We start from the raw sequence: 27,756 nt of genomic DNA on the forward strand, positions 1-27,756 counted from the left end.
CTGCACATAAAACTCAAGCGGATCATAGTAAATCAGCCTTTGGTCAGGCAGACGACTGCGGTGCCCACTCTTAGAGTCAAGTTAGCCACCATCTAAAGGCCTTTATGCCTTTCTTGCCCAGCCCCGTCCGATCCGAAGCCCAAGTTCGCGATCGCGGCTGACCCCACCACACCCCACAGCACAATGGACTCCCTGTTTCCCCGGTTCCTGACCAATGGGGCGAGCTATGTGCCTTTTATACGCCGGATTTACGAGCAAACTCTCCACGTCGTCATCGCCGTCGGAGCGTCGTGGCCAAAGAAATATTCGATGGCCAGGCAACGATTAAAACGGACGCTTCACGCATGCGCGCTCACACACAACAGCAGCTGGGCCAACACTCTCGTACTAACTCTGATACTTGCACTTACATTTATATGCATTCTGCATAATGGACCCAAAACATATAGAGGGAAGCATAGCAAAGGACAGCGCCCTAGGATTTCTCAAGGGATTTCTGCAGTCGTTGGACGGTGAAAAACAAAGTGTTTACTGGGTATACTAAAATCATTAAAAACTTTCTTAATGTGATGTTCAACTGTGTCTAAAAGATTCGGTAAGGAATACTGAAAATAATTATATTTTTGTTTTGCCGACCGACAATTTAAATTAGAACAATGCCTTGGGGAGTTTTCAATTAGATAAACTCTAACATGATATTGAGAAAGTAATGTTCTGAAAAAGTTTCTTTGACACCAAAATTTGATTTTGTGTTGGAATTTAGTTGGAGAAATTTCTGTGACACCCCTTATTGTGTTAATATGTTGCATAATTTAAATGGCTTTTGATAGCTTTCTTTAAAATAAATCAAATCACCATAAAGTGGACCGGAATTAAGACAGTCAAGCTTTGAAAGTTATTGAGATCTTGTCAACTAAAATCCTCTTTGCTTGCATTTACATTTATTTTAACAAATATCGTACCTAAATACATGCCCAGCACTGTAAGTTGTAAGAGAGCGAACTCCTCTGTTTAGCAATGTTCACTGGGTGTTTGGCCTGGCAACATTTGCAACACCAGCAAAAGCAACTGCAAAACCCAGAGCGGCATCCCAGCATCGCCAGGAGCATCAGAGGGGTCGGGATCGCTATTGGGATCGGATGGGATCGGGGTAAGGGGGCGCATGCATGGGGAACTCGGATTGGGGCGCATCATCATGTGCGCATTGCACGCACGTGATTAAAGCGCAGCCCCGTCGCGAAGGGAGGGGTACTAGTGGTGAGGGGGAGGGGGATTGGGCGGAGGGACTGGTCAAGAGCCCGCTTATAAATCAGAATTCGCTCTTTTGGGGACGACAATGAACTCGGCTCGAATGCCGGCGAAGAGCAGGCGGGGAGGGGTGGAGGAACCGCACTACATATTGATAAATAAATAAGATCGCCGAGAGGCTTTTGTCTCTGGATATTTGGTTCTGAGCCCTGCTCATTCCGATGGTTGTAGGTTCAATGCACTTGACCAACTGGTTTCAATTTAAATTTCAAAATGCATCCCCGAAGATTTACGCGCGGCATCTTTTCTTGGTCCAAAATATCGCCAATCGAAATGCCCGTAAATTAATGACACCCATAGAATTATGAGCGGAAACATTCGCAAATCGTCGACATTTTGACACTTGACCCAGACGGCGCCGGCTTGTCTTGTTGCAAATAAATTAAGGCGCTTAAAAAAGACCCGCGGGCAACGGTCCAGCTCGATTCTTCGACACATTTTTCTACCCAAGGCAACTGTCGGCACTTCTTTAGGTTCTAGTCCGAGTCCAGGTTCCAGGTTCCAGGTCCGAGGTCCAGGTCCGGGGCCAGACATTCAAATCACCCGGAATCAATCAACTTCGGCAGGATTCGGAGCTTTGGCGCCGTCGTTTTACTTTTGCCAAAGTAACATAAGCCCATCCAAGCGATGAGGTCAGAGCCAGTTCGGTTATTCTCCTTACGAAATCGTGAAATAATTCTAGGCCCATCGAGAGGGCAACGCAACCTAATTTGAATAAGTTTTAGCCATAAAGAAAGTTGATACACAAGCGAAGTAATGAGAGCGCTACAGCCAAAAGAAAACGATAATTAACAAAATCATGAAATGAAAAAATAAGTGCTGTACGAAACATGGAGTTATTTGTGAAAATGGCTATTTAGAAATAAGATTCCGATTCTCAAGTATTAAACTATAAATCAGCAAATCATTTAAATCGACATTAAATTTACGAGTTTAGGATTCAAAGATAAAAAGAACAGCAACGCGGCCAAACTGGGCTAAGTGAAATGGACCAACTTTTTGCCTTGGGTGTGGGCCAATTGACTTTTGGCCTGCGCACGAGCCACAGGATTCCCTTGATCTTGTGCTCAGCCAGGGGTTAATAACGCAATGTGTCTCCGGTATGTCGTGAAACCCAATCCGGCGGTCGGGAGAAAGGCAAAACGTAATATTAGAATGCCTTTTAATTAGCTAAGATTGCTCTAAGCCAGCGGGATTACATAGCGCACTGTTACCAAGCACTTTTGACTTGCAGGCCGGCGAGACCAACAGGCAAGTGACAGCTTTAATTAAAGCGGTAATGGGCAGTGGACAACGGCGGCACACCGAATAATCGCCGGATTTGCTAAAACAGGGATTGGGCACATCGTGAGGAGAATTTAATTTCCCAGAGACAAGTCCTAATTGAAAAGTTCATGAATTACGCCGCATCATCATCCCTGCTCGATTCGTATTAAGAAATCCGCCTGAATGTCTCTCTCAGATTACATCTGCAAAGCGAACAGGTATAGCGAAACAGGTACGTACGTAACGCTCAAGATCATGATCACAGCAGAAGCCGGAGCTTGAGTTATGGTCGGTTATGGCGAATCACAAATTTGACTACGCGCTCATTTATACGAAATGTTTTTTCCGACTCTGTTTTCGGGGCAAGCCGAAAGGTTGTTTACCCGCCTCCATGTCAATACAGAACGCAGATTGCCGGGCGGCTACAGACCCTCGACCCTCGCAGATCGTCACTAACGATACCGCAAGGCGGTCCGGGCGGTGGGAAGTTAACCCGGTCAGAGAGGAGGGTTTCAGCCCCGTCGACACGATCTACACAACATTTGTTGCGGCTAATGGCTGCGCATTGTGAGCCGCGCCAAATATGGAGATGAATGCGGAATGTCCAGTGGCCAATAAGGTTCACTTGGGCTTGAGTTCCGCCTAACGCGGCTTGAGGCATTACCTCGGGAACGTTTCCGACTCAAATTTTCCACTAAGTACATATGCTTTATTTTTAGCATTTTAGAACACACGATTAATCATTTTTCAGAGGGATTCATTTCATCATTAATGTTTGTTTTATACTGTTTATTTGTAGTTTTTTATTTCATCTAATTATAGGTTATATTTAACTAAGAAATTTGGTATCACTAGTTAGTGAAATATTTTAAATATGCAAAAAAGTTACGACTATTGAGTTTTTCACTGGCTTTTTAAGGATTTATTAAGGTCAACTATTATTCTGCCATATTAAACTGTAGGGAATCCCTAAAGATTTAAAGCCACCTGAAAGTCTATTTTATGCAATTCATTTTTTAATACGATTTTTTTGCCCACTCATTCAGGTGATCTGAACAGGGCCCAATTCTAACTGTGGTTTGTTCAGAGCGCGCGCCGAACACAATACCATATACTTAAGGAATCGGAGCGCTGCCGTTGCCAAGTTCCTATTGCCGTTTCTAACGCTATTGGCGATGCCTTTCCCACCTCAACACTTTGTATATCGATATATCATTAGCGCTCTTTTGATTTACAATCGCCTTTTGTGTGTGGAGTTCGCTATTTCGCCTTTTGTTAGGCCGTTTTCGAGGAGAGTGGCCTGTGAGGAGACCGCAAAAGCGGTTGGCTAATAGCTTATAGCACTTTCCTACCAACCAAGTCGGGCAGCAGAGGCCATAAAGTGGTATTCCCGCATATGCAGAACGAATGAAAGTGTTCTTCTCAGCGCGATCGGTTGGAATGTGGATCCCGAGCTAGGTCTGTGGATCGCGTTTGCAGATGGTTGCAACCGCCAGTAAAGCCAAAGTTGCTGGAATGATGATAGTGTCACACAATGTTTCGCTAATAATACACTTTAAATCAAAAACCAACTGTAAATCGTATCGTATTTATATTTTTAGCCGGTATAGAACAAAATTTAGAATTATTGCAAAAAAACACTGCTTTAAAACGACGAACTAATGGTATGTGTACAAATCAATGATATAAAATAAAATCTGAGCTTTTATTTAACTGTCTCTCTTATAATAAAAAGTTTCAAAATCTTTTTCTCCAAAAAAATATTTTTATTTTACTAGCGAAGATTAATTGCACTTAGAGTCTTATAGTTTTTAGAAGTAATATGATTCTTGCATTAAAATAAAATTTAAGATAAATAGGTACTTATTTTATTTAAAAACTGGAATGAAGTTTCTTTGCATTTTATTAAGCAAAAAGGTGATATTTTACAATTATTTCTACCCAAATATATATCCGCTTTTGAGGCCAACACCTTCCCGAACTTTACAGCTATGCTTTTAGCCGAGTTAGCAAACGCACATCGAACTCGAACAAGTGTTAGTTCGACGGGGCCGCCGTCAAACTGGTCTCAAACGACAAAGCCGGGCCAAAGCCTGACTTGCAGAGCCCGCCGTCAGTCGCAGTTGGTCGATCGGAGCGAGCGGACGTCTTAGCGCGAGAACCGAGCAGAAGTAGCCGCAGAATTGGGGACCGAGTGCCAACACAGAGTGAAGAACTTACGAATTTACGAACTAAACGATCGCGATCGCGTGTGTGGGTTTGTGCGCGTTCGCGAGAAATGTGCCGCATTTGATCGGCCAAAGGCTTAGGGTAACGGGGTCACCACTTCCAATGGCCGGCAGACGCCACCTGCTGCTGATCCTTCTGCTGATCCTGCAGCTGATCGCCACCACGCCGGCGTCGCGCAGCCTCAGCGTGAATGGCAACAACATTTGGCGGCGGGTGCGACTGGTCACCAGCCAGGAGACCGAACGTAACGCCTACCAGGTGCTCAAGCCAAGCAGTCGGAATGCCACCAGCTCCACAACCACCACCACCGCCAGTACGAGTACCAGTTCAAGTAGCAGTACCAGTACCACAACCACTCCGGCCGCTCCTCACGCGCAGCGTTCTGCCAAGCAATTGGATCTCAACTTTCCGGGCGGCAATGTCTCCAGTGCCGCCCGCCTGGAAATGTCCACGGAGTTCTTTGTGGTGCCCACACTTGCCAGTAGTTCCAGCAGCACCACATCCACCACCACAGCAGCCACGCCCCGGCGGAGTTTGGGGGCCAAGGCGCGAGCCGCCGGCACCACTGGCAGGGTGACTCCGGGGGGCAGCTCCAACAGCACCCCGCCCAGCATAGTGTCCACCCACCTGCCCTTCGCAGGACTGCGCAAGGAGCCGTGGGTGGTGCCGGTGCTGGTCCTGGCCACGCTCACCATGCTCATGATGGCCGCCTTCGAGATCTTCGTGCTCTTCAAGGCCTGGCGGACGTCGCCTTCGCGAAGGCACCTCTTCCTGGGCCAGATGCTGCTCCTCGGGCTGTTCGCCTGCGCCAGCTTGGGCGCCATCATCACGGCCCAGCCCACCCTGCTCAGCTGTGGGGCGATCCGCTTTGGGGTGGGCGTGGCCTACGCCCTGGTTTTCGCCGCCCTGCTGGTCAAGTGCGTCTTCCTGATCAGCCTGAACGGAGGGGTATATCTGCCGGCCCCTTATCAGGGATTGCTGCTGCTGTTCGCGCTGCTCATCCAGGTGGCGATCGGAGGTCAGTGGCTGCTCACCCAGCCGCCGGAGGTCTACACCACCAGTGTGCCGGTGATGGGCAGCGGCTTCCTCAGCACCACGGTGGCCTCGCAGACCAACTACTCGGCGCTGTTCTACCCCACATCCTACACGACGCTGGACGGGACCCCGGAGATTTACACGCGGATAGCGGCGGTCAGTACGGTGCTGATACCGCTCTGCAAGACCCAGTTCTCGGAGCTGCTCTTCTCGCTGATCTACATCGTCTTCCTGATCGTCTTCATCGCCGTGCTGGCCATCAAGTCGCGGGGCATCCGGGACAACTACCGGGAGGCCACCTACATCGGCCTGGCCATCGGCGGCGCCATCCCCATCTGGCTGGGCTGGATGCTGTGCGGGCTGGCCGTGGCCGAGAGGCACAAGGATGCCTGCGTGGCGTTCGGCCTGGTGGCCACCTCGGCCACGGTCTTCCTGGTCATGTTCATGCCCAAGGGCAGACAGCTGGCCGCCATGGGCAAGGAGGGACTCTACGTGGAGGACCGCGAGGAGCAGTTCAGCTCCCTGAGCCGCGCCGGATCCGGCTACTCGCCCTCGTTCTTCCACTTCAAGCCCATCAAGTACGGGGTGATGAGTGGCTGCGGACTGCCCAACTCGGCCTCCAACACGGGCCAAGGACTCAGCTCCAAGCACTGCTCCAGTGCCAACAACGGAGGTGGTAAGTGCCGCTCCTACTGCATAGTTTAACTTCGGATTTGTCACAACTTCTGCCGGGGGAACAGCCAGACCCTACTCGGGCTGGAAACAGTTCCATTTCGACCTCCTCCCTTCTGCCCTCGTCAGCTGTCAGCCTCTGTTAGTTTTGTAATAACTTTCTTTTCTTGCCTCATGTGCTCCAGGGGGAGGGGCTGGCAACCTCTTGAACTCTTGTTTATCCATTTGCTCGCTCTTTCTAAAAGCAAAAACAAAGTTGGGGAGAAGGAAAAGCAAAAGTCTTAACTTTCAAAGACAGTGAGCGCCAGCAGACGGTAGCCAAGGTACAGTGGTTTTTAATGGCCCCAAAGAGATGGAAGCTATTAACAATAAACTAAATTCTTTAATTGATTTAAAATTAGCTTATAAAAGTGTTGAAAATTGAAAGCACTTCTTGCTTTTGTGAAGCTTTAAAGCACTTGTATTGCTCTTCATCAGGAGTTTCAGTTTCATAGCCAATGTCAATGAAATGAATATACATTTTCCCAAACCACACCCTGTGATTATTTTCATTTGCATTGCTTATGCATTTCTTTTTCAATCAGTATGTATGCCGATTTTCCTTTTGCTCCGCTTCATTTGCTTGTATGCAAATTTGTGCGCTTTCATTTCTTGGCCACTCGCAATTGTAGGCAATCTTTCGCGGTGAATTTGCGCAGCTCCCAACCACTGTGCGACGGCATTAACTGGGCTTAAAATTGTTTTGCCGGGCCGTGTAATTGTTTGGCATATTAATTTTCCCGACGCCGCCGTCGACGTGTAAGCCAAGTGTAAAAAGAGCACACATTCAGCCATCCGTCCATCTTTCAGCTTTCGTTTTCGTTGTGAGAACGTCCAGGTTCGCAGGTTAGGTCTTTGATTAAATTTGCGCTGCCTCGGCTTAAATCATCGGGCGATGCGAATAGAGCCATCAACACCGCTGAAATGTATTATTTGAGATTTCTCATCTGCCCATTAGTCGGTGTTAAATGTCATTGTCAGGCGGTGTGGAAGTGGTCACGACCTGTCCTCAAACGAAAATCGCTTGGCACATTGTCAAAGAGCAAGTGAAACGAGTCGAAGCCGAAACTCACAAAGCCAACAATAAAAGCTGACTGTGCAATTTTTGGCAATTTATGAACTGCCTGACAAAAAACAATATTTTGGAATTCGTATAACTTGTGGTTATTAGTTTTTGTTTTTCTTTCTTCTAAACAATAACAAGCCATAAAAGGCTTTAAACTATTTCAGCTTTCTAATGAAAGCATAAGCTGAGTGGTTTATGTGTGTGGCAAAGTGGAAAGATATGGGAGACTTCGGGGAAGGAAGGGCACCCAGTGGGGTACTTATAAATGTGCGTGCCTAAGCCATGTAACACTTTACGTAATTTAATTAAAGTAAATACATCACAAAAGTATGATTACAGTCAGCAAAAAGCATTTCAAATGGAAATGGGACAGGAAAACTCAAGGTAATTCAAGTGGAAAACGAAGCAGAAATGCTCTGCGAAACGCGTTGGGCAATTCGGGAAATTAATAAGGCAGTTGAAATCGAAGGAAAGTCATAGTAAATCCAAAGTAATACAATTTTATTTCAATCTCTATAATAGAAATAATATTATTCAAAATTAATGTATTTTTTTTTATTAAACGTGATAAGATATCGCATAAGCACATGTTCATGTAACCAATTGCAAAGCCATCTGGGTGAATAGTAGCCAAAGTACAGGTACCTGATACATCGGGTAGAGTAGAAGACTTGCAATAGCTTACCAAATTATAACAATGAGCTGGTGGGCCAAAGTAGGAAGCGTTTTACATGGCAGCTACTTGACGACGACTCCAAATCCGACTCAGTATGTGAGCCATGCAGAAAGGCAGACACGGGCAGGACAAAAGCCGAGGTGCAGCTGGAACTTTGGCCAAAGCTGGGCCGAATCTGGATTCGGAGCCACGGCCCACAAGCCAAAGTGCCTGTGGGCAGCCTGGGCTCAGACTGGGCCCGAGATTCCGACTTCAATTCCAATTCCACTTCCAATTCCGACTCAGTCCTCGGCTGAAGAAAGCCGGCAAGTGAGGCAGCCAGAGACAGACGAAATATAGGTAGGCTCGTATATAGATAGATAAATGAGAGATATAGTGCTCTGGCCCCGGCTACACATATATACGTCAAACTGTCTGCAATTGAAAGTGCATTTGAGGGGTAACAGAAATCAACGACGAAAGAAAAACCAGGCAGCAAGCAGAAACCTTCAGAGCAAAAGACAAATGTCTGGAGACACACAGAGCACAGCGAAATCGAAGTAGGCACAGAGCTTAACAAGCAAAGGAGCAAACATCAGCCGAGAGCTGCAATCGCTGCCATTATCGTGGCCAGACCCATGCCATACCTCAGCCCATAACCAAACCAAACCAAACCCGATCCAATCCGATCCGATCCAGAAACATGTGTGTGGGTTGTGTAGTTGTCTCGCTAACTCTTCGACTTCGCTTGAGCCAGGCTGAGTGAAGTGAGCCAAAGGCAGCGACAGCAAGGGTTCCGGCTTGATTAAGGGCACAGAAAGCAAAAAACTGGAGCTGCATGTGGGCAGCAGCTGAAATTTACATAAGGCGATGAGGCAAGAGAAAAATCAAAAGTTTTTCCCTTTTTTTCGTGCCATTGCTCTGTCTGATTGAAGAGCAAATGACTTGGGCAACGAACTTGATTTGGCCGGGGAGTTGACAGCTTAAGGAGGGGCAAATTATTGGATGTCTTGCCTCTGCAGTAAGATGGAATCTATTGCTTGGGTTCTTGCTCATGTGTAACTCATTGCTGTCTGAGAAACCAAACGATTGCCCGCAATTGGTAGGGCCGTAAGTATAAAATGCAATAAAAACAATATCTAAAAGCCATTAGACAGGCTATGTTCAGAGCAATATCAAATTACAAAAAAACGTACTTTGATTTTCGTTGAAAACATAAAGCACTTGATGCATAAATTAAACTAAAATAGTCTTAGATAGCTCTGACTTTTCACAGGACTGCGGATTTAATATTTTTTTCTTTTAATTTTCTTTACTTACACAATTTCTATAATACACTTTGAGAATCTAAGCATTGTTGTAAGACCAACTCCAGGTGCAAATTAAGTTAAATAATTATTTAAGGCAGTTATTATAAGTAACTGACACTAAGGTGACCTCCTGTTATAAAATATATTATCGCATAAAAGTTTCAAAGAACTGGTATAACAATAAATCATAATTTTAATGCTCCAAATTAGGAGTCTCACAATGGGTTAATCGAAACCGCAAGGAACGAAAGATATTTCCAATAAATCCATAATATCAAATTTCCTGCCAAGCCTTCAAATAAACACACTCTTGAGCGCATGTGTGTGTGGTCGTTGGCAGTAAGCAGTTCGACACATAATTCACAGAACAATTTGCAACAATAAAGTAAACGACAGCTAACGGCGTTGACGCCAAGGAATGAGCCGGGCCAAAAGATTCCAGGGCAAGGGCAGGGGCGGATCAGTGGACCAGGGGAAAGGGCGCAGTCAGAGGCCAGGAGCTCCACATGATTGCCGCCATGAAGTCAAAGTCGAAGGCGAGGAATGAACGTAGATGGACAGCTCCAGCTTGGGTCTCTCTTGCATACAAAGAAATTTAGTTCAGTTTGAAAAGAAAATCCATATGTCTCGAACCTGTTAGCTTAGCGCATAGAACTTTAATTTATATTTATATATTCTTATTATATTCATTATGCATAATGGCCCTCATTACTTTATATTTCTATTTGAAAAATATAAAAGCAATTTAAAGTTCGTTGCCTCAGTCTTTTGATTTTTCGGCTAAGCTGAACATTTAAAATCAGTTTTTATAAACTAAAGAAATAGAATTATCAGTGAAATCATGAATTCCTATAAAAGAGATCTACAACCCAGACGTGGTACCAATTCATATCATTATTTTACGCAGTTTATATGTACGAAAACACGTACAGGAAATTAATTCATATCCATTGGAATAGACTGAGTTAAACAATTTCTTAAAGTTAAATAAAATCCTATCCAATATAATGATTAAATTATCATTACATTTTTTTTCTGTGTGGGGCCTGGTTTTGCTGGATGTGGCCAAAAGGATGTCGTGGGGCCCGGCGATTTGAGAAGCCCGTTGCCGTTGATTGAACGAGAGTTCAAGGTTGCCCGGCCTGCTTTAATTGAAGTCGCATTGTTGTAAGCGCTTCGGGCAGCTGTCGACAACGAGCGGCGCGATGACAGGCGGAGCCACAAAAATAGATACTCGTACATACTTCCGTTGCCGCTGCGTGATGTTATCATTATACCCTAACCCCTGGGGCCCGAGTGCTTGGTGGGGAAACTGCAACTGGAATCTGTGCGGAGATGCCTCCCGAGACGATCCAATGACCTTATCAGCCAGCAGAGTGTCCCATCTTCGACTTGGCACTGCCGCCACTTGGCCAGTTGGTCAGTAAGACGGGCCCATCAATCTGGGCATCTGCCAGCGGTCTTTGTTCTCCGGCGACGTCGCATTTTTTTGTAATTTTATTGAGTGACTTTATGCCAGGCAGCCACATACATAAAATCAATCATTCATGCCCGTGGAGCCGGGCAGATCCAAGCAGATCCGAGCAGACCTTGGAAGGTTAAAGCTTGTCGCTACACTCCCGAGACCCGTGCGGAAGTTTTTGTCTATTTGTCTTGCATGTTTATCGATCGATGGGGATTTGTCAATAAAGAGCCCAGGGAGGCCACATAGTCATTTAACTGTGAACAGTCCAGAGATTGCTTTTGTATCTGTTTTTTTTTTTCTGTTTTCTGCACACTTGAGGACCTGAAGCTTAGCTCAAGCCGAGGTTTCGCGTGTTATTGATGGATACTTCCAAAAGGTTGCTTCATTGTCATAAACCAGTTGGTCAAATGGGGCTTAGCGCAAAGAAAGCTCATTTATATAATGAGAAGTGAATAAATTATCGCCATGATTTTTTTAGATTCCTTTATATGAGTTCTTTTTGCACACAATAGTAATTGGAAAGTATTAAGTTTCTGCCTGGGAAAGCGAATCAAAGTTCGTTGCCTCAGTCTTTTGTTTGATACAGAAAAACATTTTTTTTGTACGTGAACAAAAATGAAACAAATCGTGTTCAAGAACATTATTAATTAAGCAATTAAAAACATAAAAAAACCAGAACCTACTAAAAAGTAAACCTGGACAATGATCTTTAACGATATTTAATTTAGAGATAGTTACAATTATGGTTTTGGCAATTATTTACAAACAAAAACTCGACAATTTTTGTTGGCATGGTACAACTTATTTTACCATTTTGTTGTTTTATTTTTCAACCATACATCAGATAATTAATTCCAAAATAATATTTTACTACGATAAAAAGAAAACATATTTAAAAGGTAAAGAAAGTCAATTGCCTAAGTCTTTAGTTTTTTAAATGGATATTTTTTTATTAGTTGAAGCATCGTTACAAATACTAGAAGTAATTAAAATAAGAGAATTTGTTGGCAGCGAAAGACAAAAGACAAAAATATGAATAATGGCATTCCATATTTTTAGTGAAAACTATTTTCCATCATTGCCTTGAAGTTATTCTTTAAGATAAGCACCAATATTTTTCTTAAATTGTTCCGTTTGATTGTTAAAGCTGTCAATTATTAGACCCAAATTTAAAGCAATCAGAAATGAACATCAAACAACAATTTCAATCAAATGATTTTTGTTAACCTGGCTTTGTTTAAAACCCAACTTTGCCTGGGGGGCACCCATTGAAACGGTTCGACCAGCATCAGCTGTCGAAAATATGACATAAAAAAGATTCGATTAGCCTCAATTGTTCTGAGACCACTACCAGCAGACCAAAGACTGAGGCAACGAACTTGAAATTGAAAAACCAAAGAGCAAAAACAAAAGAACAGAACAGAACAGCGCGGAGCAGAAAACTTGACAACGATGATGGCAAGATGATCATGATGATGACGATGGCGTAATGTACAAATCTGTGAAGTACGTGTTGTTGAGTATCGTATCCAACTTCAGTTTGTAGTCCGCGGCTGCGGCTGTGTATGGGACTTAATATATGAGTTGGGTAAATGCTGCCAGCACGTGCTTGAAACGAGCGTCACTGTATATTACCACAAAATTATAGCGGTTTGCAATAAGAGCCGCGGCCACGGAGAGCCGGGCTGGATGCTATGGAGCGATGATATTTAGTTTTGCCTAGAAGTGCCAGCAGCCGGCCAGCAACGTAATCGATAACCAGTTCCGAATTGCGGCAATGAAACCGAAAGCGGAAAAGCCAACTCAGGTCTTGGTACCAGCTCTTGGCCCGGCTCAAAGCAGTTCAGGCCAACCGATCGGGGCAAGTCGGGAGCCGAGGGAGCCGAGGGAGCCAATGAGCCGTGTGCCAACTGCACATGCTAAAATTATTACGCTAAATTGGCCAGGAGATCGCCTCGGTCTTACGGTATCTTCGTCAGCTTGTGGTTGCCGCCCAGAGATGCAAGCCAAGGGGCTTAAAGGAATGAAAAAAAGAAAGAAAGGTGCTATACGTCTCAGCGCCAAACGAAAGATTGATTTAAAGGTCTTAAACTTTCTGAATGTCGAGTTTTATAGTAAATCATTGTAAACAGTTTAAGCCGACAAGCCTTTATTATAGAAAATCTCCAAACTTTTGGCTTTTTCAATGGTTTATAGCCCTATTTTATTATTATCAATTAATGTTATTTACTATTATTTTGTTTACTATTATTTTGGGATATAATTACACAATTCTGATTAAATCATAGTTTGTTGATTAGTTTTTCCCTTTAATTGTTAGAAAATATGTTCCCCAGTCGGTTGTTGTCGTTGTTACATTAAGAAAGAATACAAATAAAAAATTGTCTTTTGAATTTGATTCGAATCGAAATTATTACATATTTCTGGAGGTGTGCCTGTTTATCTATTGTGGATCATACACAAGTTAACTAAAATAGTTGGAGGATGGGCTTTTCCTATTCTTATAGAAAACGTTCCAAGGAACTTAAAATGTTTAGGCCACCATATTAAAAAGTAAATCTTAATCAGATAGCATGTTTTAAAAATGTAAACACTTTCAAAACAAAAACGACTAAAGAGCTTTCATCCTGTTCAACTTGTGTTACAAAATCGAGATTTTCAATCGTGTTTGCTCGAAGATGACGCAGAATTATTATCTAACTCCCAACTGAAGCACATACTTTACTGAAATGTAAATTGAATTGTAGCAATTCGAAGGTCATACGCCCTTAACCGAAATATGCAAATTGCCGACCGCTGCGGCCATGTGAAAAATGTTTTTCTTCCGCCTCTAAATGGGAAGGAAAAGCCTCCGCTGCGCAGTTCATGACAATGAACTCCGGCTGGATGAGTGAGAGGGAGCCAATGGAATGGGGGGAAGGGATGGGAGGGATGGCTTAGAACGAACGTGGCCAATTAGTTATAATGCTGCTTCGTGATATCACAACATCTGGCAACTCACTCTCAAAGACCCAGACAACGGCCAAGGCAGCCAGAGGCAGAAAGAAAGAGTCAACGCCGCAGCCGAGCAGCCAATGAGGAAAACAGCAACGCTCGCCGAAGAAATTACTCAAGTCTGCAAAGTATGTAGCAACTAACAACAGCAACAAAAAGCAAACTCGGCTGTGGCAAGAACAACAGCAGCAGAGCCAACTGAGCAACTGAGCCTACAACAAAGGCGAACAATGACAATCTGCACGTAGCAATCAGTCAACGTGCGGCAGTTGGTTTAACTTTAACTTGTTGCCAGCCAGATAGAAGATACTGGGCCCAGGGTGAGGAAGCAGATGCACATGGGGCGGGGGCAAGCCGACAAACTGCAAACTGCAAACTGCAAAATGCAAAACGTGGCCCTGTCTCCGCTCTAGAGATGGGCAATTTTAATGAATTTTCCCCAGCCGGTGAAAGAGGCAGAAATAATTAAATGCAAGTGAGGAAAAGTAAAAACAGTCGACGCAAGCACAAGGAAAGAGGAATTAAGAGTGAGGAAATAATGAAGATGGAATAAATCGCCTCAGTTTAAAGGGGGAATAATTCATAAAAAGAATTTCTACAGCAGCCGGGAAAACATGCTTTGGGCACATTTTTCTAATGTGGAGGGAACTCATAACTTATGCTAGATAAAGTCTAGGAAACAATTAGTAGGATATTTTTAGAATTTCTTATTATTTGCAGCGTTTCTTAAACTCCAATTAAAACTAAAAGCTTAACAAAAAGAGAGTTAAAAATTTAATTATTTAACAAGTTTCTATTGCCCCGCCGATTTTGGACTACAAATTTGTATTTGTACCCATGTGATCTAGTTTACACAGGCACTTCGTAACCCATTTGTTACAAGTATTGAACTATCTTTTAGCTATTATTTTGATAACAAGTCAACATCTCTATATCCTGAACACAGAATCAAAAAATTTTTTTAAATGGTTTTTCCAAATTCGTTGGAAGTCATAAGTAAATGTGTAAAAGGGTCTGGAAGAAACCATTTGACCACTTTAATCAACAATTTAAATTCAGGGTCACGTATTCCTTCCATCTCTAGCCATATAGAATTTTTCAGGGCCTTTACCGCCCCCACACATAGATACAGAATTCCACCAACACCAGGGCAACGCGGAACATGCACTCGGACGCCAATCTTAAGTCTGGCCATACATATTTGCACTTAATTAGCGTTTTTTGTTACATTTCGTCTCGTTTCGTTAAGTTGGCTGTCAGCTGTGAGGTAAAGTAACATATTTAATGCTGGCGCACATAATTCATAATGGCCAAATGAGCTGACAGACAGCGCAAATCGGGGAAAGAGATTTTCTAGCTGGTCTCGGGCAAAACGGAATTAAGCCAAATTTGCCGCTTCAGCTGGCGACTGCTGCTGGAAAACTAGTTTCTTTTTTAACGCGAAATGCAAAAGCCTGCCCACCGCAGATACAGATACATCTGGAGGCACAGGTACAGATACATTCACAGATACAGATTCAGATTCAGATTCTGGCACACACATGCATTTTCATTTCTGACACATAATTCCACATTCGAGGCAGGGGAAGCAGAACAGAAGTCTCGGAGTGGCGTATAAAAACAAGCGGGCTTAATTGCAGTATTTGTTCTAAGTTAATTAGAAAACCAAGAAAGTTCCACGAGAAAAGAGGCCAGGGGTTGGCATGTGTGTAACTGCTGCATTTAACACTGTCAAGAGTTCAGATCCCGCAGCAGCAGACACTTCAATGCCGTCGCAGACTTCCCTGATTTTCCAGCCTCTCTTTTCGGCCCGATTTTCTGGTCTTTTTGTTAGTTTCCATGTCATTAACACAGTTTGCCACACTCGTTTCATTTGGTTGGCTCACGGAGCTGTTGAAAATATAATAATAATCGTAAGTTATTACCCCCAGCAGAAGCCCATCGATTTGGCTTACATTTGTTAGGCTTTGAGCGTCCTAAATGAATATTGAGGTCCATGGCTTGGGAAGTGGCTACTAATTATGACAAGTGTACCAAAGTTATTAATAGCCGAACAATTAAGGCTGGTTCTTATCTAAAAGGGAAACTGGATTTCAAGGAATCGGAGGCGAAACAAAAAATATGCATAAACTTGAACTGGTTTGGTTATTATTATTAAGTCTGACAAGAAAGAAAAAATTGCACGGGCTACAAGTAATGCAACTGCAGCCATAACGCGTATTTTTTATTGGGTGCGATGAAAAACTTTGTGGTAGCCCTCTGGGATTTGCCTCACATACATTTTAATAACCTTTAAAATTAATGAAGGTCGCAGCCCTGCAAAACGGATAAACGAGAGCAAAAACTGTTTGTGAGTCCAACGCAAACCTATTAAGATTCCAATGAAAATAGCTTGGGGTTTTTGCCCAATACTTGTGAAAACAAAAAACTGCATACCGAGCTCAAATACTGCGAGACTTTCTCTATGGCTCGGGGGTGTGTAGAGCTAACCCATTGACATGAAATCGTTTGACATCATTAAGTCCGCCATAAATTGGTCGGCAAAAGTGTGAAATATGGCAAGGTAATTTCCACGAATTGGGAACATCTGCGTCTGGGCTCGGGCTCTGGGTCAGGCCAATTATGGCTGACCATGGGCAGAAGTTGTGACACATTTGCTGATTTATTTACCAACACATGGCTACGACTTGGTTGCACTTTAAGCACATCAAAAATATAAATATATATTTATTATTATTTTACTTTGTTTTGTTTACTTTTTATTTGTCATGTCATGCATACATTTATCATCAAAAAACCACCGCCAACCAACACGACATTCATCTACAACATCAACAACGAACTCAAAACAAAAAAAAACATCACCATCATCACTGCAACGACAACATATATCTTCTCCTAATCGTACTTCACCTCCATCTTCACTCCCAAACATTGTCAAACATAATCAAAAAATTCTCGACACGCTCACAACACACACACTTGCATTTGTCATTTCATAATCCATTCGTGTTGTTTCTGTAATTTTTTCATTACTATTATATTCATCAATCATTTCGAACCTTTTTCATTATTGGTTGACTCTTTTGGTTTTGTTTCCGGTATTTTTACCTTTTCGAAACTCAATTGAATTTACATTTATTGTCAAAAAACCAATAATTACTGTACATATATGTTTATCCTATACGTAATATCACCAATACGTGTGTGTGGGTCACGACTGGTTTTGTTAATGGTTTGGTAACTTTACACACGGCTCTGGGACTTCCAACCACACACGCACCCACTCCTCCACCACCGCAATACCGCACCACCAATCCCTGCAATCCGGCGACAGATCGGGTTGCTTTGGTCACCGCCGCACCGCCGAGCTATACGCGTATGTATCACTATTTTCCAGCACACCTGAGTCCGCACCCGTTCTGCTATTATCCTCCCGCACCACCACCACCTCTGCCACCGCAACCACCGCCACCACAGCAAGCCGCACCGCCCACGCTCACGCCGTTGACCCTCAAACAGCTGGGCAACTCGCTGACCTCCATGACACAGGCGGCGCAATTGGCCAAAACGCTGCGCTATGCGCCAGGTAATAATATTCGCCATTTGCTAATTACAGCTCAGAAGGTTCGAATTAATAAGCTTACAAAAATTAAATATTATTTATTTCATTTTTTATATACATATACCCAATATTGAAGCTATGTATACTTCCCGATTAATTTTTCGATCCTTCCTGTGGCAGTTTTTTGAGTTATATAGTCGTCCGCTTTTATAAGATTAGATTTTATAATTTAATTATTATAATTTTATAAGATTAGATTTTTTATTTATTATTGTATGTGTATGATATAGTCGTCCGATCCGGCCCGTGGCGGCTGATATACATGCAATATAAATATTTTTGGAAAGTTACATATAAAACTAAAACGCTATTTTGCGTAGAAACGGACAGACGAGCATGGCCAGATCGACTTGGAAGATTGTTGAAATATATTTACGCAAATTTCTTAAGTCCAGCGAAACAAAATATGTCAAAGCTTTTAAACTGCGCGAATAATCGACTCAGTACCGTATGAACCGTATCTTCTATACTGACAAATATTTAGCAGCCATAGAATGCAGTCAATTGATTTGGATCAAATTTAATGACAGAATCAGCAATCTATAATTATATTAAAAATTCAAAAAAATTTTTAAATTTGAAGTGTGAGTGTTTATGGCATTTTCAACTTGATCTCCGTAAACATATAATTACACGATTGTTAGTTTCAAGTCTCTGGCTTTTAAAATGAACTTTGAAACGGTATAAAAACGTAATCAGAAACGGACATACCTATATCAGCATGCCTAGCTATACTGATCAAGAATATATATACTTTATAAAGTAGGAAATGTGACCTTCACTGCGTTAAAAACTACTATTGGTCAGTAGCCTATGCAGAGGGACCAAAGAATTTTAAAAGAAACTCAGCCTTTTTGCCAATACTGGGTTAAATAACTATATTCCTAAAAATCCCTACAAAAATAAAAAACAAACTGGACAACAACAAAGAAGTGTCGTCTATACATATATAAAAGAAATACTTCTGGGTTAATTTGTTCAATAACATAACTTATCTTCCTTATTTGTGATTATCCATCGCTGCACATAAACCATATTACCGAATCTGCACCTCAAATGAGTACAACTAACAAAAAAGGAAATTATAAATATGTTTTTTTTTTAGGCATGTTTATACGACCAGACGAAACGAATCTCTACACTACACTGGAGCCCACGTTGAGCAGCAATCCGAATGTGTACTTCCAACGTAGCGGGGCAGTTCATCCCGGCATCCTCTACTGAATATCCGATAGAGTGCGGAGTACCGAGCATCGAGAACACTGGAACTGAGTATTTTTTCTTAACTTTAAGTTACGGCTCCCAAGGAGCAGCAATAAGCGAATTGATATTCTCCGATCATTTCAAGTAGTGTAATATTTTTGTCATAATTGCTAAGCTCTTTGCATATAAGTTTGCGATACGAAGCACACACATAACGACCTAGTAAAAAAGGATAAGACTCGACCTGAACGCTGGAATTTTGATATATTCCCTTCGGTCAGGAGAGGAAGAACTCCCATGACGATGCAATAGAACTGCAGTCCTAGTTTACGATATCAACCATCTACACTGGTTACATTTACACTCTCGATGTAGCAACGATTTTATCGAATAAGTCTTCGAAAGCAGTTTGCTGGCCTTGATTCCTGAATAATGTTACCGTGTTTTAAAACGTTTTACAAAGTTTAAGTAAGATTACTTTTGGCTTGTGATTTAAAAGTAAATTGTACTCTAAAAATTTTTAAAATATTTGAAGAGAACAAACAGCTCTGCTTTTGAAAGAACTCAAGAACGCAGGGGTAAATCATGTGGATAAAATATGCCAACAAATAGTAGAATATGAGCTAAGCTGGATTTTGTGAAAAAGCATTAAATTAATTGTGTAAAATATGCTTTAAAGTAGAAAAAAAAACCCTAGTTCCCTCGAATCCACCTGATGTCCAACGATGTTTGTCAGCAATATGTATACAGATGTTTTGCCCCTGCGAGCACACATATACCAGTAAGTAATAGGCTTAATAAACATTTGTCTAGCCAAGTAAAACGATCGCTTAAGCAAACACGAAATGTTGTACATATAGCAGTGGCCCCGAGCCACACACACATGGTGAAGAAGCCAATCTCAATAAAAGAAAAACAAAACAGAATAACAACTCTCAATTGCCACACAGGAACATCAGCAATGACGATTACAATTAAGTATAATTGCAAATTATTGGCATTGCAATGCCTATTAACGCCTGCTTGGAGCACAGTGGGCCAGGGCGGGGCATTGGGCAGGAGGATCGGGATCCCTGCTCGGATCTAAGTGCGGGGAGGATTATTGGATGCCAACGCGGCGCTACATGTTTCAAATAATTTGTTAACGCCTTTCAGATTGCGATTGGATTGGGTGCAGCCCGGCCAGAATGGCTGTTTGGAATAGATAAACGTTCGACCATTATCGCCGCTTCCAAGTGCTCCACGGAGCGATTCCCACTGCAAGACACGACGACGCCTCTGACGACTTGACCCCATATATGGCGTGGCATCGGTCCGGTCCAGGGACTACTGACCACATCGAGTGCATGCCGAGGGCGTGTTCGCCAAGAGGATGCGCGGTGGGGAAGTGGGGAAGGGGGGAAGGGCGGAAGGAGTCTCTTCATCCTCACATTAATTAAGTGCAACAATGCGGTGCGGATAGAGTGGCAAAGGGCGGTGCAAGAGGATGGCTCGGCAACATTCACATCCACTTCTCCAGGCAGTCACATCGTTCGTATTAATGACATTTCTCACGAACATTTTACCAGAGCAGTCAACACAAGGAGCTCTTGTCTAGCTGAAAACACTGAGATAAATCTTGACCTCGTACACTATGTTTCGATGCGAAGGGTTGCTAATGAAATGTTAGGAATCCATTTGAAAGAGCCATGTTTAAATAAAAGTTATCGTTTTAAAGGAATTTATAAAGCCTATTACTTATCCATTGTGTTATACTCGAGGCTCTAGACTTTACTCCCATTTTCAGCCTTACCAAAATTTTCGAGATATAAATTGAAATCGAAATTTTTTAAATTTATTTTTTAGGACTAGAAAGGTGCTAGTGAAATACAAAATTGATGCTGCCTTTCTGATTTCGCCTGCACCTGCTCTCATTACAATGTGTGATTGTCAGATTTTTTTTTAAAGTTATATATTTTTCAAATACTGAAACTCCGACATTAATCTAACAGCATAAACAATTGAGTTGCAGAAACTTCGAAAATATATTCAGTTATTTATTATTAGTTTTTGGAAACCAAATTGCTTGAGATATAATCGCTAAATGTGTTTGGCAAGACATCCAAGCTTTGAATACCATTAAACTGCACGAAGAGTGAGATCCCATTGATTTTAAAGGCTATTCTATAATTGAACCTGAAAGAGTTTTCGGAAAGCGGCCCTAGAGCCTTCCTTTTGCACAGTGCACGCCCAGAGTCCAGTGGGTCCAGTCGCAGAATCTGCTTCTCTCTTTTGCAGCCGCCTCGCTTCAATTAGGCGCGCCTTCAAATCACAAGTCAATCAAAGTTGTTAGATTCGCCGTCCTCGTCGTCATCGTCATCGTCATAGTCGGGGAGTCATAGTCGTGGTCTTGCGGACTTGGACATCGTGGTCCAGTCGCCATCACTGGCGGGTTGACATCTCCTGACATGGCACACAATGTTGCAGGAGCCAGAAGCCAGAAGCCGGGAACTGGGAACCTGGAGTCTGGAGTCTGGAGCCTGGAGGCGGCAGCATCAATTACAACATCCATGACAGGCACAGCGTGAAATGTTTGTACATTTCTTGGCGGCGCTTCCGAGGGGACCAATTAGCCCTAAGTAGGCATTTCAAATGGACTCCTGCAATTAGCCAAAATCGAAGCCAACAATTTCATCACTGGTCCAGGGCCAGCCATCGCCCAGCCACCATGTTCCAGTCCAGGCCCATCATCATCGGAATCGCCACTATCATTATCATTATCGATCGCTATCGATATGTCCAGCGATGCAATTTATTTGATCAATTGATCGCTACCTCCACCCACATACCGCGAGTCCTGAATATTCCATTACTATTACTATTTCCATCCCTTTCTCCCAGAGGCGTACCTCCTGACGTGCTAATGGCGATTTGGTAACGCTTTATGGCATAATGGCTATTAGCCAGCAAACACGATCGCCATCTATGTGGCTGCGGACGGGCGAACGAAATCTGTTGGAGATGGACTTGGCAAAAAATATGAGTTGATTTTAAGCTAAGCTTAAAAAACGAAAATAATATAACTCTTAGCAATGCATGTGCTTAAAAGGATATACATATTTATGAAAGAATTTTCATAAATATTTATTGAACTAACTTTTTAAAAATGATAAGTAAGATTACTTTTTTGAAAATTGCTTGGTACAATGGACGCAATGGAAGTTTTATATTTTCTAATTATTTCATAATTGAATTATTTGCCTACTTGAAATTTAATAGGACGCGACAAATAGTTAATCTTACTAACCAATATTTCGTATAGTTTAATTGGTTTTTAATGTTTATTCTTTTCATTGGCTCATACATAATTTTTTGCAACTATTTCAGAAATCTGAAATGCAGCGAAAACGTTGAAATTATAATATAGTAAAAACATTATTTTTGTTGTTTTGTATTTAAGAGGATAACTCACTTAACGCCTGAATCTGTTAATTAAACTTTTATAATTTAAGCATTTAAGGAGTCTGAAGGACATGGTCTGAACTCTATCTTGGTTTAAAATACCACAGATTGACAGAGTTTTGCCGTTACGATATTCCATTAATTTTGTATAAAAAAATGGTGAAAATTAGTTATTAAAATTTATCCAGAGAAAAATTTAGAACCTCAAAATGGCTTCGAAATATAAACATTTTATTTTAAAATATTATTTAATTTATTGATATTCATTTTTTATTTTATTTTTTTAAGGTCTGCCCTAGCAGAAATACTCTTTAAGTGCAACTAAATCATTATTACCACGAAACTATATTCAAGAAGTCCACTCTTTTAGAGATAAAAACCTCTAATAACACAGACAGCAAATCTAACATGGTCAATCAGTATTTATTTCTTCAATCCCATTAACTCCCAAAAATTCCAAGTTTCCCCAAGATGTTTCATCGCTTACAAAGTTTCAAAGAAAATTATAGCAATAGAGGCCAATAATTTGTTCGGGCCAACTCGGCCGACTCCCAGGCCTCACTGTCTCATCTCCAAAGTCTGGCCGACTGACGATCGCCGGTGGCCGCGGTATGAGGGATCTCCAGCTCTATCTGGATCTGCATCTGAAGCTGCGGCTCCATCTGCGACTCCATCTGCGCACCGTCTGTGCAGCAGTCTAGTCGCGATTTTTGGCCATAATATTCGCGTTGTTCGTTTGTTGGGGGCATGTGGCGATTGTACGAGTAAATTAAATTACTCGCCCGGCCGCGCCATTAACCGTAACATTATCCTTGAATGAATGGGGGCTGGGCGGCGGTTGGTATTACAGCTATTATTGTGGTGCAAATGTTATGACCGCTTTATGGAGAGAGTGCAGACCGAGGGCCCAAGGGCAGCATCACGTTGCTGATTTGATGGGCTTTTTTTCGGAAGACAGTAAGGGGGAGTTGGGAGTTGGGAGTTGGGAGCTGGTAGCTGGGAGCTAAAGTGCCGGGGCTCAGCGATCGCCGACCGATAAGCTGGCGGTGGGGAACTGGTAACTGGTAATGCGTGCATTGACCGCTCGGATCTCGGATCTTGGGCCCTGGAGTGCTGGCGTTGACGTAAGTTAAAATTAAATTTGCGAGGAGGCCCAGAGACGAGCGATGCCTCCGCAGTGTCAGTACAGTTAACCTCGTTTAAGTGCGCCACGCACTGCCAAACTCCAACGCCCAAAAGGGGGAGGGAGGCAGCCCAAGTCCGCCAGCCCAGATCCAATTAACAGTACCCAGCTCCGAAGGAAGTGGATCCGCAGACCCAGCCACCGAACCCAGAGCCACAATTTTGTCGCATGCTCCTGCTTTAAGCATAAGTATGACTCTGCCAACTGGTTCTGGGTTCGCTGCCAACACCTTTTCCGAGAGAGTTGAGGTGGCTTTAAATTCTAAGGACAAAATAACACCAAATTTATTATCAATTGTAATGAATACAAACATGATAATAAAAAAATACAAAAAATAAAAACAAAAACTAACATTTTGCTGCTACGCACATGAATTAAATTGCCGTAAATAAAAATAAAATATTGGACTAGTAACAATTTAAGTTTTTATTGCATTTTTTTAAATTTCTTTAAACTTGTAGTATACCCACGCCTTGGTGTGGAGTTAAATTGCAGTCAATAGTAATAAAATATTATACTAGCATTGATATAAGCCTCCATAGCATGTTTGTATGTAAGTTATTTCAGTCATGTATACTTAGTTAATAGCTTCGCCATTTGCAATGTGCACATGTATTTATCTCAAACAGAGTAAAGTTTTTAAATCTTTTTATTATTTTTTATTACTTATTATTTTAATCAAGTGTAAATAATATCAAATTTAAGTTTTTGAATCAATTTATAATTTTTTATTATTTATTATTTTATTTAAGTGTAAATAATATCAAATTTGAGCCAACGTTGATGTGTTTTCAGCTATAAAGAAATAAAAAAAAAAGTTTACTTGAGGCAAAAAGCTTGTATATTAAAACATAAAAGATCACTTTAAATTTGTGAAATAATAAAAATGTCTTATTTCACAATGCTTTAAAAGTTTAAAGACTAAAAGAAATATATTATAAAAGAAAAAAGATAATAACTTTAAATTCAAATTCCGAAGGCCTGGTCAATTCATCAAGCCTCGGGTACTGAATACCCCACTGTTGCGACAGTTTATTGTTTTTTGAACTCATGTTTTGCAATTTCGAGAACCATTAAATGGCTAGGACAGCATCACTGCTCCAAAGTCCCGGCTTAGAGAACCGGCAAGCGTCAGTGGCAGCAACAACCCGGCATACGAGTTTATAGCGGATGCGTAAACGTAAACGCATTTGGCTCAAATGCCGTTAGGGCCTTTGACTAAATTGCATGGCCACATGGGCCCCTTTGGCTGCAGAATCAGCCTCAACTTGGTCGTGGACTTCGGCTCTGGCATCTTGCTATTCGCTATTTGCTATTTGCATGCTGTCTGGTGAGACGCCGGCCAGGCAACAAGACTCTCCCATTGACATTTTGTCTCGATCTCGTTCCCATGGCCCCGGTTCCAGCTCCTTTGCTGCCCCTGCCCTGGAATCGAGAAATGTTAATGCATTACATAGTTATCGATCGAAAGCCGCCCAGCTTGCAGTCTCATATTGGAGGAGCTGGCATCCCATTTGACGTAATCAAAACAACAGAATGTGGGCAACCCAAAAATGTTTTGGGTCATTGATTTCGTTTGCTATCTGTGGATCTTAACGGTTCTTTCCAGTATTTCATAATGGGCCAAGATCAATGTACCAATCCGGGGGCAGTGATGCTGCGTCTCGAGTTGAGCGCTCGTTGGAGTATCTTCCCTTTTATGTGGAACACTCGCAACTGAGCCCCCATTGATTAAATAACCATGGTCCAAGTAATGAAAATAAGAAGAGAACCAAAAATGTTTGAATTAATGTTTGGAGCATCGAAGCGAGGATACTCTATAATCGGCAATCATACATAGTTGATAAGAAGTTATACACTATAAACCTACATAAAATAATAAGATTAACAAGTTGTCAATATTTTACAAATGAATTATAACATACTCAAATGATTAACTTAAATATTTTAGTAATGATGAATGTGAAAACCCATATTTTTTTTAAAACGACTTAAACTAAACAACATACAAAAGATTCCACTAATGGGAGAGAGCACATTTCCAGAAAAAGCCAGATCGTGCCAAGTACCAACTTCTTAATTATTTTTTATGATCTTCCATGAACCGTCTACCGTCTTAAGTTCTCGCCAACAAAAAGCCATTTCAACTGCCTTTTATGGTCGGTCTTTAAATGCTTCAGAAATGTTTCAATTGAATTGAAATAAATTAGGTCAAAGTGTTCTAGCCGCGTTTGGAGGAAAATTAAAATGTGCCCACGTAGCTCCGCATTACAGGTTCATTGAGATGTCTCATCATCTCAAAATATGTGTTTGTAATACCCGAAGAGATGTAAAATGCTGAACATAATTATGATTTATGCTTAATGAAAGGCCTGCAGCCACTTCTGGCAGTCTGGAATCTTATTCAGAGTGATTATAATATTCTGATGAAAAATTATTAAATTGAAAATATGATGAGGTGAGCTGTTTAACATTTATTTTAAATGACTTTAGATCTGGAAGGGAAAATGATTTAAAAGAGTTATGATCGAAATTCCTCATTCCGGGGTGCTTAAAGTGATCTTTTCTTGTTCTGTTGTTCAAATGGCCTAAAGCTGTGTACAAGTTTAAGTAGTCGCAAAAAGTCAATTCTCTAATGACCGCGATGTTTGCCTCAATCACGATCTCATCCGTGGTATCTTCAAATCATCTCACAGGGATCTTCATTGCGATATCATTGTATGCTAAATTCTAAAAGGGAAAATAAAGCGCCCAAAGTCGTGCACTAAATATAAAATTTAATATGGAAACTTACACATGTTCTGCAGATGCTCCAAATGGCCTGACTGGGTATTTAACCAGTTTGATGGTTCCCTGGAGCTGGCTAAAAGCTCTCACGCGACTTAGACGTGGGGGGTTCAAGGAGATGGGAGAACTCGGGGTCATTTGCTGATTTTTTACGACTGTTTCTATCTTAAAGATACAAGTTTATTTATGGCCGGGCAGTAAAGTGAACGAGTGTATGAAATGCAGGGAATGACATTGCAACACCCAGTAAGCAGGATCCGATCCGCATCCGAATCTTAAACCAAATCAGAATGGAAATGGCCCCTCCGGTGGGAGTGCGATGGGATGGCCTGGGATTCCAAGGGGAGTAGGCTGGGCTATGAGAACCACTGGCAGGGCACTAAACATGCCGCTCGAATGTGGGTAAGTTGACTCGACTTTAATGTGCCTGGCCAGCTAAATGCAAACGCACCGAGGCCCTGGGATCGCCAGCCACTGTGGGGGCCACCAACCATCACGGCTGAATGCTAAAAGGGTTCGGGCCGGTTCGTTTCGTGCCCCGCTCCTTACTCCCATTTTTTCCGCTGATGCGCCTCATTAGGAGTGGCTGGAAACCAGTTCCTGGCCGAGGCGCAGGAGCAGGAGCTGAAGCAGGAGCAGGAGCCGCAGCCGTGGAACCCCAGACAATTGACAATTTAAACGAATTTCTTTCAAACACAGCTCTGACATGGCCCGGCACAAATGACGAATAGTGGCGGATGCCCAAGCCAAAGTTTACGCATGAAATATGCACCACCAGGAGGCAGGCTCGGCATCCTAACCCTTCTAGCCTCCGTTGCGAGTGGTTTGTGGCCAGTTGCAAGTTGCAGCTCCAGGGACGCATGTATGAAGTGTCATTCATCTGGCCATAAACGCATTATTCAATATGCTGAGTGCACTGACAGAAATTAATTTTTCAAATTAATCAATTATAAAATATTAAAGGATATAATTAAAAATTATTTTTTTTCCCCTACAATAGTTTAAACGGCACACTTATAATAAACAAATGTACTTAATGCTTTTGACCCAAAAGACTACCTGTAAGACCTGGTCTTTCACATACATCTTAGGCAATTTGTCTTTATTAAGGGCATTATTTTTAAAAATTGAATTCTTGGACTAATTGCCGGCTGCTATCCTCCCATCCAAAGACTTCGGGGATATTTGTTTCAGTGTAGCAGCACATAAGCGGGGGGCATCAGCTAGACAAACGAGTGATCGGCAGACGGACAACAACAGCGGCAGCAGTGGTATCAACTACAACAACAACAGCCACACCAACAACAGCAACGACGACGACGTCTGACTAAATGCCTCATACTGTGCCGGGTCTGCGGTTCAGGCTCCTTGACTATCTGTCCGCCGGCCCATCCGTCCGCTCGGTTTTCAAGGTTAACAAGTTGCATTTGCAATTTGGCACTAGGACTGGCTTTTGAGATTTGAGACCCAGGCGGAGA

General features: G+C 42.3%; 1 protein-coding gene across 3 annotated transcripts; it reads left to right on the forward strand.

Annotated features, from left to right (window-relative positions):
• Nucleotides 1-4,706: 4,706 nt before the first annotated feature.
• Nucleotides 4,707-19,776, forward strand: LOC108052828. 3 transcript variants are annotated; one of them, XM_017135325.2, is made up of 3 exons: nucleotides 4,707-6,514; nucleotides 17,377-17,628; nucleotides 18,770-19,776. In XM_017135325.2, exons 1-3 carry the CDS (start codon nucleotides 4,906-4,908, stop codon nucleotides 18,886-18,888), a joined length of 1,980 nt encoding a protein of 659 aa, XP_016990814.2. In that variant the 5' UTR covers nucleotides 4,707-4,905; the 3' UTR covers nucleotides 18,889-19,776. The 3 variants fall into 3 exon arrangements, with proteins under 3 accessions (XP_016990814.2, XP_016990815.2, XP_016990816.2); XM_017135326.2 differs by having other exon boundaries at nucleotides 17,440-17,628; XM_017135327.2 differs by lacking the exon at nucleotides 17,377-17,628.
• The last annotated feature ends 7,980 nt before the right edge of the window (nucleotides 19,777-27,756 follow it).

Source organism: Drosophila rhopaloa, unplaced genomic scaffold, assembly GCF_018152115.1.
Source record: "Drosophila rhopaloa isolate 14029-0021.01 unplaced genomic scaffold, ASM1815211v1 contig_191, whole genome shotgun sequence".
Taxonomy (NCBI): Eukaryota; Metazoa; Arthropoda; class Insecta; order Diptera; family Drosophilidae; genus Drosophila; species Drosophila rhopaloa.

Bases quoted from the DNA above. Each gene is read 5' to 3' on its own strand.
- LOC108052828 (XM_017135325.2), top strand. From the start codon at position 4,906: ATGGCCGGCAGACGCCACCTGCTGCTGATCCTTCTGCTGATCCTGCAG. The intron at 6,515-17,376 runs GTAAGTGCCGCT...ATCCGGCGACAG, and splicing joins CAGTGCCAACAACGGAGGTG to ATCGGGTTGCTTTGGTCACC. The intron at 17,629-18,769 runs GTAATAATATTC...TTTTTTTTTTAG, and splicing joins AACGCTGCGCTATGCGCCAG to GCATGTTTATACGACCAGAC.